Genomic DNA, 13,519 nt, shown 5'->3' with positions numbered 1-13,519 from the left:
TACTCATTTTTCGAGCCAAGCATCATGCAATTAACCACAAAGAAAAGAATACTCATCAACAAAAACACAAGTCTAGAGGGCATATTACAGAGTTCTTCAAGTTCTTTTATTTTTGTGCTTCTTCATTTTATTTTCCCACAACCACTAATGTGACATATCACATTAACAGTCAAACATTAAAGCTGTAATGCAAAGACCCTTGTACCATAAGTAGACATCAAATTCAGTGACTGGCCAGACTGGTAACAACACCTCTCTACATTGCTGCCCTACAACCCTTCCCCCACCACTTGATCTGACACTGCGTCTTCAGCCTTCACCACTTGTCCACTGCCCCCAGCTCTGACTTCTTGAAAGCACTCCAGTTTTGAAATGATTGGAAAGAAAAAATAACTTGTAAATTGTATATGTTCAAAGAGTCAGAAGAGTCAGAAATTGGCATTTGCAGGAAGTAGCCCCTCCAATGGCTTCCACAAAAAGTTCAAAAACCAAAAAGGATAAAAGTATTTTTTGATAATAGAATGAATGACTGTCCATATTTCAATACAAACAACTTGCATCGGTTTCATTTCTTAATGTTAGATTGATTAAACTTTGTGTCTGGGTTCTCATTGGGCTTTTCAGTTTTCGTTCAGTTGCTTTCATCTTTAAGACTGCGAGTAAGAGTTTAAATGAGAGGAGGCCAGTTGACATATCTAGCTCCTAGAATCCCAGGGACACAGCTGTGAAGGCACCTGATTTCCACAGCTCTTTTAGTAAACAGCCTCCATTTCTCCGTCTTAAAGTATACATCCTGTTAATTCCTAGAGCTGTTCCCTAGGATGCGTCCTTTCCCTGTTGATCCCGAAGATCCATTGTGTTGACTTTATTATCAAGACCTGCTAAAGACTATAAAGACTAAGCTTCTTTCATTACCTGGTGGATATCATTCCTGTATGACCAGGAATTAACCAGGTCTACCTTCCAGGGCAGCAATAACCCTGAAACAATTCGTTCTTTTAACTCTATACCACTGCTTAATCAATTGCTTTTGATTAAGATGTGCAGTAAGTAACCTGATCTTGCCTAGTAAATGTATTAGTGTATCCTCTGTACATGCTTAACAACCCTCTAAGTAATGTATTACAATATGATTAACAACACTATTTTGATATAATGCAGGCAAACACAATATAGGAGAAAACAAAGTATCATTATTCATATTTTTAACATTAAGTGAATAAAAAAACTTTCATTTCATAACAGTCAATAAAGTAGGCCGGCTGTGGATGTGACATCTCTCTGGGCTGATGCTGGCAGTGCTGAGAGAGGGAGCCACGGGGTCATGTGACCCTAAGGACAGATGAGCAGCCAGTAGCCCCATATTAACACACATATCGGTATCAAGTTTCCGGAGGATTCCAGCCATCATTCCTGCTGCCAAGCTGTGGAGGAAAAATCTATGAATAGCTGAGTAAAGGCTATGTATGGAGACAAAATGTATTCAGAGTTTGTTTGTGAAATTATTTGTTTTGATTCTGGGACTAACTGTTAGGAGTTCCAGCTCTACGTATGTGGTAATACTGTATAAATCTATTTCCATTTATTGTGCATAACTATGAACGGTGTATACAATGCAATAGAATCACCCATTATGTTCCCAAATACATCAAAATACAATGCTGTTGATATAGCTAACACGTTATTTAATAAAGCTCTCAATTCAGACCAGCAGCACCATTGTGCAGTGTTTAGCATTGCTGCCTTACAGCACTGGGGCTCTGGGTTAAATTCCAGCATACTGGTAGGTTATTTGACTTCTGAGAACAGTGGCCCTAAGTGTGAGTATGTTTGTGTCTGTCCTCTGATGGACTGGCACTGTGTCAGGGTGTATCCTGCATTGCGTCTATTGTGTGCCAGGATAGGATACAGCTCCCCTGCAACTCCCAATTGGAAGAAGTGATTAGAAAATGGATGGATGGATCGATTCATACTCCAACCACACTCAACAAAGATTGGATTCCAGAAACAAAATAGCATGAAAATAATTCCTGAGATTTTGTCTATCTTATTCTTTAATTTGAGCAATGTGGGTAACATGTTTTAAAAGTCTCTGACAATGACATGTTAAAATAGGATGGAACAGATAAATGCAGAAAATGATTTATGGTGGATTTAGCTCTTCATTCTGACCTCTTCAATTCAATTTTTTGGGATAGGCTTTTTATGCAGACATGGTTGCGCCTTTAATTTGGGTAAGCTCCGTCTTCTTATCTCCACTGAAAACGTTCCCGTTTGGTCTTTCATCAAAGTACAGTGGATGCAAAGAACTAAGAAATTGTTTTTGGTTTTTGGTCTTTATTTTACACAAACATTTGACCACAGAATTCTCTTTTCTCATTTGTGAAATTTGTCTTCATAGAAAAACATTGAAAAAGAAAAGCTTTACTTATTATGTTATGGTTACTTATTCTGAAAATTTGCAATATAGGTTTAGAAAATATACTGTGTATCAGACAGGAAGAAAAATCATTTTTTGAGGCTGACCGATTGTGTCATTTTCTGAGTAGATAATCTAGAGGTGGATAAACTTGTGATAACTGGTAATTTATATAAATACTTGACATTTTTAAACATTGTAGATATTAAAATCCAATACCTTTATTTTCACTTAAAAGAAAAAGGTAGAAATATTTAATAACATGACTAATGTGTGGCTGTAATGAGAAAGACATTCTGAATTTAAATAGTAAACTCATTCTAAGATTTCTAAGACTTTTTATTATGCTCTTATTATGCACTGTATAGTACATGATTAAATTGAAATGGATAAAATAACAACAGACTTTTCATGACAGTTAGGTTACAGTGATTTGCAGTGTTTTGAGTGGTAAAGACTGTAGAGAAGGCTGATTGACCTAATAGCTGTGAAAACAGTCCACTTCCTAGTCAGTTATTTAGTGACCCTTATATGTAGTGAGAAGATGTGTGACAAGCACATACAGTACCTAATAGTACAGCAGAGATGAAGCATATATGATTTTCAGTAAGTGTTTAGTGCAGGTTTCCAACTACCAGTGACTTCCAACAGAAGAGTTGTGACTTATATGACCAAACAAGAGAAGGAACAAACAAAACTTAAAAACAAGAAGAAGATTTTCAGCTTCATTTGAGTGCTAGTACCTAGTTGATCTGAGAATATAATCCAGCCATTTATTTAAAGAAGCCAGGGTACCTAACTAGGTACCTTGCTCCAGACTCATACTCTACAAGCATCGCAGTGATTCACAGAGAACTGCATTGCAAACACAACAAGAGCCCATGATATTCACTGGTGAATCATGGGGAGAGAACTGAGATAAACTTCTCTTGTTGCCCGAAAATGACATAGTGCTCTCCTAGTTAGCTACTAAAATGTGGTGGAAAATATCTACATTCATTTCCTTTTTATGAAAAGCAACGTAATAGAAATCTATAGAAACAAATATAAAAATATGCAAAAATAATGTACTTCATATGGGTGCACTACAATGCTGTTAATGCTTGTTTTTATTGACAAAATTCATAATGCTTAAGTAGCAAAAACTGTTTGAATCAAAGTATTTTGAAGGTTAAATGTTCAACGTTTAGCCTGTAGCTATGTTAGTAAAGTAAGCGCACTGATTTCCACAAGGGCTCAGGAAAGTGCAAGTGCATGAGGGAACTTGTTTCATGTAATGTTGCAGGTTAGTATTTGTCGAAGGCTTCACCTCTATCCTCACACAGATATTACTCCATGTTGGCATCAAGTATATTCTCTATCAACAGTTTTCCGTGACTCACAAGAGAACTGGCTTTGAAGTGTCCTTCTCTGGAACATTGTCTATTGTCTACTTAACCACAGAAGAAGAAGTATTGTGGAAGCAGTCATTGTCTAAGCATGGCCTACAGAAACAAGTGAGCCTAGATGAGATGGTATTTGTTTTTAAATACAGTATTTCAGCACTCTTAAACCAACCAGGAACACCCCACCAGCTAAAGTACTAAAGTACTACTGTACCTCTTAGACCAACTCCCTCGTCTCCACAGGTGAAGATATTATTTTGTATCTAGGCGTGTGTCTTTCCAATAATTTGTCCAAAACACGTGATGGAAAAAGCCTGAAAATAATCTCCCCATTAAACTTGTCACTTTGATTAAGAGGCTATTGTGGAGATGAGTGATGTGCTATGGCCAGACTGGTCTTCTGTGCTTTGTTTTTTCAGTTCTTTGAAGGTGTAGCCCCAAGACTGAAGCACATCATTGCTGAGTGCACCCGAGGTGGTTGGCCATGACAAGGCACACAGCATGAGAAAACAGCACGAAGGGAAAACTACTCATCAGCTTCTTATTGGCTTATGCTATCCAAATCTCCAGCTCACTTCTCTGTGAAGTCATAAAAACACAAAATGCGGGGAAGAAAGGACTAAAAGGCTTTCACCAGCTGTTCAGTAAGCTAGGCCTCACTTGACGTTAATGTTAAGCACTTGTTGACTTGACACCATACTGTCTCTAACAAAATACGCTTTTTAGAAGATTTAAGTTGCCATTCTAATGAGATATTATTGCCTTTCCACAACTGAGGCAATGCAGTAGATAAAAAACAAATTCAAAACCCTGCTCCATTTTTATCGGTATTACCGTTAATTATTTGCAAAGGAATCTTAATTAGAAAACTGTGAATGTGATATTTTAATCTGTTCTCAGATGTCCATTTGTTGCCTCATGTTAATTATCAAAGCTTTTGATTCAATTTCAGATTTGTAACAGAGAGCAGTGAATATATTAAATTGCTTAAAGGTAACCTATAAATAAATGATTAATCTGCAGATCAGCCCTCACATCTAGGGAAAGTTATACTAAAACTCTGCAACTTCATGAAGTCATATCCCATAGTCCTTTGGATATGCAGATTATATCAATCATTGCTGGCCTGCTAATATACTGTACAAATGTATGATATTTTAGCAATCAAGCTGTTACATTTCATAACTCTTGCCCCTTCATGCAAAAATTCTGTCAAATGCTTCATGTAAATTAATTCATAATTAATGGCATATCATATCATTTTCATCTCAAAAGATTGCAAAAAGCTTCACATATTGGAGCGGAGCCACTTTATCTTCCCCTATAATACACCGACAACCCCTGAAGACCCCCAAGCTCACACGCTTGGTTTCCAGCCTCTCCACCACCGCCTGCAGATTCAGCCTGTGTTCCCCTGCTGCTCCCTGCTGTGTAATAACATTCTGAAGTTTGATTGAACACTTAAAGGGGACCTGCAGTCTCAATTTCTCAGACCGGTTATTAAATCTTGGTAACAAAAGACATCAAATGATGGTATCACAAAACTTTTACAGATTTTGAAAAAAGCACAAAATCATGAACCGCGGGCGAGACAGAGAGTTCGCACAAATTGTGACATGAAGTGGCCCCTTCCTGCTCACTAGTCACTGTAAAGACTAATGCAATGTGATGTACAAGTGAATAAGTACAGGTTGTACAGCAGACACTTCACTGCAGAAAAGTCCCAACATGATCTGCACATAGAGTTAACAAGTGAGTTATATTTGTTGGCAAACCTGTCTAGACGTCAAGAGCAATATTTCTATTGGATTAAAAGAGTGCTAAAACAGAGGCACAAGCCTACTTGTTTACAATGTACTGTAATAGGATCGCTTCACGTCACAGGAAATTTTGTTGCCTTATTCTGAATAGCAGAATATGACGCTGCACATACTTCGAAACTTTTTTGTCTATTTTGTGTTGTAAATTGGAGATTTTACATGTTCTTGTGTACATTTTACCTACATTGTCGGTCTCGTCAGAGCCAATTGTTTCTAACTCCAAAAAATATAAAATAGCATTGCAGTTCCTTTTTAAATGCTTATCAGTTCTGGTTTTAGTCTCATGCTTATAACTCTTTTAATAGGCAAAACAGATTTCAAAATTGTGTGTATTAAAATATTTGATTGTTAAAAAGAAGAATCCAGTTGTGACAGTAATTACTTTACCATTGAACTCCAAAAGATGTTTCCTAATTACCTGATTTTTAACCTTCATTTAGAAATTGTATATTTTCTTTTTTCTTCATTTATCTAAGCAGACCTCTTTCATTTATATAAGCAGACATTTTAAAGGCACATCACAAAAGTCCTTTTTTAAGCACCAGTCATTTGTAAAATACTTGCTAATATTCTCAGTGACAGACTGCATATCATCTTGGTAGTACATACAAAACTCTTGATAAGCCCAGACTGGCATATTTATTTTATAAATCTCTCTTCACTTTAATGTCTGTGCAGTGCTTTTGTATTAAAACCTAGGGCTTACTCTCTTAGGACAGTTTATATGCATAGTATATGGAACTGATAGTTCCCACCTTCTTCCAGTGGGTGTCTACATGTGTATATTATGATAGCATAGCAACCACCAACCTATTCCCAAACTTTAATTACTTGCTTATAATTCTCTTAAATTTTGCAGTGAATGCTTTTTTTTACTACATACAATAAAGTTGTAGAATTTTAAACATTACAGAGAGTAAATAGCATCAATTTCAATCTTACTTTGTGAAGTAAGTGAACAATTCACAGTGCTATCCAGCTCTCACTTTCTGTGGTTCCATTTACATTTACATATGAACAGTAGTCTAGTGACTTCTAATCTAATACTAAACTTTACTAAACAATACTATAATAGAGTGAGGTTTTTAAAAAGACTAAAAAGCACTACTGTGCAAAACGTTTAGTCCTCTTAACGATTTACATTGGGGACTCAATCCAAACAAATTGGGGAACTGAGGTGGAGGTTCAACCTTTTAGAGTCTATATTACGTTAATGTGTTGTGCACTCTATATATTGGACATGTGGGCAAAGTCTGACCGAACTGCATATGTAATTAATTTCCAGTGGGTTGTGCTGTTTTCCAGCAATGAAAATAAAAATGTTCATTTTAGTCCCTGATTATGTGGACACTACATTGATTTGTACATTTTATAACATCGGCTTTAATGGACTGTACATTATGTATTGAGTGCATAATAAATTGATTTCTTAGCAATATAGAAAGATTTGCATCCGCACTAAATTACTTTAAATTCATACTTTTCTGTATAAGTGGTTTAGAATACAATGCTTTGTGTCCCCTTGCTAAGGTCTATATAATTTATTAAAAAAAGACTGGCTTGCTTGTTTGCTGCTGACATCTGAGTGAAATACCTTGTTTAACTACCTTACCTTAACCATTTAGACCTGTATAAATATGAGGTATTGAAATGCTATTTGATGTATCATTTTTCATGGTACATATTTGTGAACGTACCAGGTTGTATTTCAATATACAAATATGATAGTCTGCTAATGTTTTGGTATTGCAGCAGAAGAAGCCTTTCTCAAGGTTGGGAATTACTTCAAGACCACTGGACTCCCTAATGATAATAAAACTAATTGTAGGCTGTATCAGACAAGCTCACTGTGAACCAGGGCACTAACTGCCTGAGCTTTGGGAAAATCCCATCCTTGCTGAGAGTGGTCACCATGGCAGTGCACAACATAGTCTGCAAACAGACACGCAGGGAAAGGAAAAACTAAACATAAAAAGGAAAGGTGAAGAAAAAGGATTATTTCATTTTTCATCACTTACAAAAAAGCAATGAATGTTCTGAATGCTATTACATAATCCTTACATTTAAATAAGGATATCCCTTTGATTGTATTCAATATTCAACCCAATGAAAAAAATATCAATTAATGAAAAATGCCAATAAATTATTAATATTAAGAGCATTTGAGATTTTAAAAGAGCTAGAAGAAAAGGGTGATTTATTGATTTTGAGAATCTTCCTGAATGTATTTAAACCCCCTATTTGATAAAAATAGAATATCAATGGTAAACTATAATTATAAACAGCACAAATAAGAAAAAAACAGATTAGACATTCAAAAGAATGAAAATTACTGGATGCTGTTGACTGTAATTTAATTATTCTTAACAGGTTTTCTAAAATTTAGTGTTTCAATTAATCAGGGCTACATGATAATGTCAAAGTAACTTTAAAAGGGAGAGCAACTATTATATATATATAAATCTTTTGGACATTTCAGTTAATTGTTTTATTTTTCATGATGACCATTTTTCAGAAAACTGACTACCCTGGAGCAGAAGAACAGTCCTATACTGTAAATGAATACACCAGAAAGCACTATCAAGCTAACTGACAATTGGGCCAAGGTCAAGAAAAAATAATATAATAAAAAACTAATGCTTAGGACTTGGTTTAAAACATTTTATGTTTCTAGCTTTTACTTAAATTTAAGAATAAGAATTTAAGAAAAAGGCCAATAAACTTAAAATAAGATTTCTGTGGAAGGTTCCAGAGCAAAATAATTCAGATCTGTTTATGCAGCAATGTGAGAATGCAGTGTTTATATGTATTATACAAAGGATATCAGTAACAACTGAGTAACAGTATGCATGCTAAATCCCAACCTCCTATTCCAACTAGTGAAAAGGTTTTATAGTCATGTTAAAGTGAGGTGATTATTCCAACTGTAAAGTATTGTGGTGATAACATATTATGTTTGAGGTGTGTTAGTTTTGATCATTTTATTTCTAATATAAGACCTCTTTGCTTTCTTACATTAAGTCCTCTCTGTCAAGGAGTGCTTAGTTATCTTGAATGTTTTGGTGGTATCTAATAAAAGCCCATCACAAATCAGTGGTACTGGATGAATTAAAGTCATTCTGCCCAGTAAAGGAGTCAGCTTACCTGTCTCCAGCTCCAGAAACATTAATGATGTTTTCTGCTGAGATGGGAATTGCTGGGTAGTGGATGGCACACAGTCTACCATTCTTGAATAGAAACAGCGAAACACAGTCCTCATTGGTTTTAATTATAAAATTATTATTGTTCATTGTGACCATCAGAGGAGGAAGCAGAGCTGACATACACTTTTTTTAGTCAGCACTCAGTGCAGATTTCCAATCACCACAGGTATTTGATAGTGTTAGACTGAATAATTGAGCCATAAAAACACAAGAAATATTAGAAATGAATGAGGCCTTTCAGCCCATTTACCTAACTTAATTACTCGAAGGCAGTTGATTAGAGGATCTCATTTAGACATTTCTTAAAGGAATCTATCAGCTTCAAAGTAGCTGGATAGCTCAATTCCATAATCTTACAATCCTGTTGACTGGCTTTTTGTTCTGCAACCCTCAAGAAGTGCCTCTGTTTTCCGTTTTAATAATGTTTCCACGTAATAGTTGTAGTTTACTTGTATCCAACCTTTTTATATGTCCTCTGGCTCATATTCTGGTGTTTATTTGATTGAGAAGTCCACACTAAAATGAGTCTGACTCATTTCACTCAAATGAACATTTCACTGACACTATGTTTGAAACAAACACAGCAGATCCAAATAGTGTCAATCTTCATTGGCTTTTTTAGACACTTGTGTGAAAAAAACACTGAAGTGAAAGAACAAGAAAGCATGTACAACTCATTGTTCCATTGAAGATAAAATTGCACATATTGTACTATGAAACTTAATCTCAATAAAGAGAAAAAAATATGTACCTGCTGTTTATATCTGGGCTGAAGGCACACTGTTCCATCCTCACTTTTACTACACAACACAACCCCCCGAGGGCCAAGGGTCACTATAACACACACCAAGTGCTCCAGCAGGGGGCAAGAAAGAGCCACAGCACTCTGAAAGACATCTTCCATCAGTGTTGGTAGTTCTAAGAGGGGAAAAAACAAAAGTCCCACCTCATGAGACTTTTCCTATTATTAATACTGAGAAATTCCCCAAGGTAGTTAACCCCTCTTTGCACAGTGTATGTTTAAGAGCCTCTATGCAAAATCCTTAGTTGATAGGAAGAATAAATTGCTTAAAAGTCTTCTTACAAAAATATAAACTGCTTCTACATAATAGACATATTGTCATTAAGCGAACATAACTTTAAAGGTTAACATTTGTAAAGAGAAGCAAGAGAGTTCAGGTTATTGTCACAAAGCGTTTTGTATCAGGGCCCTATGCAGACAGCACAATCCAGAGTGGAGTGAGAAAACACGGGGAAAAAGGCTAGGATAGGGACTGGAAGGAAAACAGGGGGCGTGTCCAAGGTGCGCTGGTGTTCAGGGAGGTGTGTCCAAGGCAAACAAGTCTGAAGGAGTCTGTAAGAATATCGAGAGTGAAGCCAAAGTCCAAAATCGGGTGATCCATCCTGACAAAGACAAACGGAGTTAAAAGCCGGAGCGGGATCCGGCGAAGGGTCAGGGGAATAAAAGGGGGTTACGGGACCAGATGCTCGCAGCCCCGGATCCAGATGGTCTGGACGCCGTTGTGAAACCTGTGCCGTCGAGTCGCTCCTGGACTCGCAGGTAGGCAGGCTTCCGGGCGTCCATCTTCCAAAGATGAGCCCAGACTGGCAGGAATGTCTGGCTCTTATAGGACAGGGGCAGGAACTGGAGGCAGGTGCAGGAGATAAAGAATAAACAAGGAAGGGCTGGAGCGTCCTTAAGGGGAGGGGTTTACGATCGTGACAATTATACAGCATAAGCAGTCTTCTTCTTACTTTCGATTCTCTCCCAGTGTACCCATTGATTTAAAGAGCGTAGTGCACCATTTGTTTCATATTGAGCAGATTTTCGTGGCTTACTCAAGTTTGATATATTTTAATTGCAGATTTGTACTGTCTGTATTTCAATCTCTGCCTGTCCTTGGAAAAACATTCTGCGTTGAGCAGTGCCTCATAAAAGTGTGATGTGTTGGTCTTCACAGGGATACAGTCTAAGACTTAGACTCATCGTCTAAAAAGGTACCACACCAAATCCGGCAATTTCAGACATGTACACAATATCAAACTGGCAGTTCCAGACGAACATTGCTCCCGATCCTCTTGGGTATATGTGCTCTCTGGGTGCACCTGGTATCATCTGAGATATTTTTTTAGAGGGTCCTTTGTATTCATGTGACCAATGCACTAGTGCCCGGAGTAACTGCTGTGCCCCTGACTGTTCCCTTCGCAGCATCAACTCTATTTCCCATTCATTTTCTGGTTGACTGTGGCTTATGATATAAACTGCAGCCATATAAATGTATTTTCCACACAAAGCTGTGTGGAAACTGGGAGATACTCTTAGTCGCACTTGAATATTCTTAAGGAAATAAGGACTGCTAGGTTAAATTTACTAGTGCACAAATTGTGAGTGTGATCAAACAATTTCTTATCTTCACAACCTATTTCCTATTAGTCCACCCTTCCTCTTTTCATAGCCTGTAAGATGAAATTTGCTGAAATTTGATATATTTTCTTAATATTTTAATTCACGTCTAGTTAATTTTTGTTTTTTTTCTCTGCTGCTCTTCCTTAAAAAACAAAAAAAAACAATTGTATGTGTTTTCAAAGCTCATTTCTGATTTTTTTGCTATGAGGGATGTAAAGTAGAAAAAGGAAATACTTTGGTGCAGTTATTAATTTGATTCATATAGCAGATGTTGTGTTGTGTTTTATACAAGTGGTGCTGTGTTATATACAAGTGAATCAACAATGGTGCTTCTTCTAAAGTGACACTGCTTATCACTGTAGAACAAACAAGGAGCTTCTAGAAATATTTGATTAATGAAACATATCTGTGATCCTTGGGGACATGATACTGCATTATACAAAATTATTAACAGAGGCAATTCTTTTAAACTGCATAAAGTAAAATGATATGCTGTAAGTCTTCTTGTATTTATTTTTAATTTTCAGACACACATGTAAAGTAAGCTACCGAAGACAGGACTGCTATATGTCTGCTAACCATGTCCCACTTACCTGCTGGGGTACTGAGTCCAAGGGCCTGGTTCATTGCCTGCAGTTCAGAAAGATTTGGAGATGTGTAAGTCAGGGATTTCCAGCTGTCAGACAGGAATGGTTTGCAGGCTTTGTTTGTGTCAGTCGGTTCATACCACACTGTAAAAAGATGTGTAATTACTAGTGCATTCGTCTCCAGATTATTCATCCTCACTGAAACACAAAGTACAGCACACATATGCAACAAACTACAACAAAAGGGCAGCCTCAATTAGTGGCTTTTACCATCTTTGCATTGGAACAGCATTGGAACTATACTAATATCAAACAGGGTACAAAAACATTGTTTTTTGCACATTACTTCCTATGATATATTTATTTTAAAATACACTGAGAGGTATCAAAATACAGGAAGTGAATATTGGAACCAATAGCATGTGCTGCGTCTACAATGCCTCTCACTACAAAAAGTTATGTTTACTGTTTTTTGAGCAATCAATAAAGACAAATACAGCAACACACTTCGTACCTGGGACTGCGTGCTTCCTTGCAATTGAACAAACATATTCAATGGTGGAAGATGGAACATTGCCATCTAAACACACCAGAGAGGCTGAGATCAACTGCTCTTCAAACTTGGATACCTAAAAAAAACTCCAGTGAGGATTGTCAACAACAGTAATCAGTTTTGTATTGTTTTATTATATTGAGTATACTGTATACTGATTATCAAAAAGAAACGAATCCCTCTATTTGTGTGAGTATTTATGCTAGTTTATGTAGTATGTTTTTAGAAATAAATGTATATAGCATAAATGTTTTTTGGTGTATATTTTGATTCATCGATTGTTCATGACATGACTGTTGTGTAAGCACTAAATATTCTCAAGAGAGAGAAAGATGATGAGGTGGTCTAACATGGTGAATATCGCATCTGGTGAAAATATAGAAGTCAATTTGCGTCATTGATTGAGAGAACAACACATTTGTGCCAGCAGTACAGCATGTTAGAGGCTTTGCTTTGTCAGCGCCACTCTCCATGGAGCTGTGTTCTCTTTGACAATGAATCAAGCCTTTGTGTACACCAGCCACCCAAATGGATGCCAGTGAATGTGGCTCAGAAACACAGAACAAAAAGCCAGTCAATAGGGAGTCCAAGTATGGTGGTCTGGGTAGGAATGTCTAGTCTTCTACAGAACAGCACATGTAGTGATGTGTTGCCAGGCACGATGACTACACAGTGCTTCATTCATTCACCTTCGCCCAACTAACGAATTAGATGAGTTAGTTCTCATCAGTCAGACCAGTCAAAGGATCATGGTTTGTCCTGAATCAATTTTGATGAATTAATCAAAACGAAACATTTAATCAACGTTCAAAACCTTATTTTTTAAAAAGCATACACATTTAGAGTGGTATGTTCTTTTTGATTCGTATACAGAATCAAAATTCTTATGGAACTTCAGAACATAGCTGAATAATAAAGTATTTTCCACTGTAACTGTTGTCACACTTACATACTGCTCAGTGATTTGCTGGTGAATATCCATATCACCCAGTCCAAGGCTGAGCTCTCCTTTCTCTGAGATTACTGCACAGTAAGTTGCAGTCCTTTGCCCTTGTATCCTAGCAACTGCACTTGTGTTCTAAAAAAGAAAACAGCATTGCTAAAAACCTGGGAAAGTAAGAATATCTGTATTTTGTCCCTCAATA

The 13,519-nt window shown here is 36.7% G+C and overlaps 1 protein-coding gene across 1 annotated transcript in view; it reads right to left on the bottom strand.

The window, feature by feature from the left end:
• Positions 1–84: 84 nt before the first annotated feature.
• LOC148654755 (uncharacterized) overlaps positions 85–13,519 on the bottom strand; it is a 32,088-nt gene continuing 18,653 nt past the window's right edge. The window contains exons 14-19 of the mRNA XM_088644675.1: positions 13,324–13,452; positions 12,336–12,450; positions 11,828–11,965; positions 9,579–9,745; positions 8,769–8,851; positions 85–1,424 (exon numbers count right to left, since the gene is read on the bottom strand). Coding sequence (XP_088500801.1) covers positions 1,232–1,424; positions 8,769–8,851; positions 9,579–9,745; positions 11,828–11,965; positions 12,336–12,450; positions 13,324–13,452 — 825 coding nt within the window. The 3' untranslated portion in view covers positions 85–1,231. The remainder of the gene's footprint in view (positions 1,425–8,768; positions 8,852–9,578; positions 9,746–11,827; positions 11,966–12,335; positions 12,451–13,323; positions 13,453–13,519) is intronic.

This window comes from Lepisosteus platostomus, chromosome 9 (genome assembly GCF_059453375.1).
Source record: "Lepisosteus platostomus isolate fLepPlt1 chromosome 9, fLepPlt1.hap1, whole genome shotgun sequence".
NCBI classification, from domain to species: Eukaryota; Metazoa; Chordata; class Actinopteri; order Semionotiformes; family Lepisosteidae; genus Lepisosteus; species Lepisosteus platostomus.
This window is presented reverse-complemented; position numbering and strand designations above follow the sequence as displayed.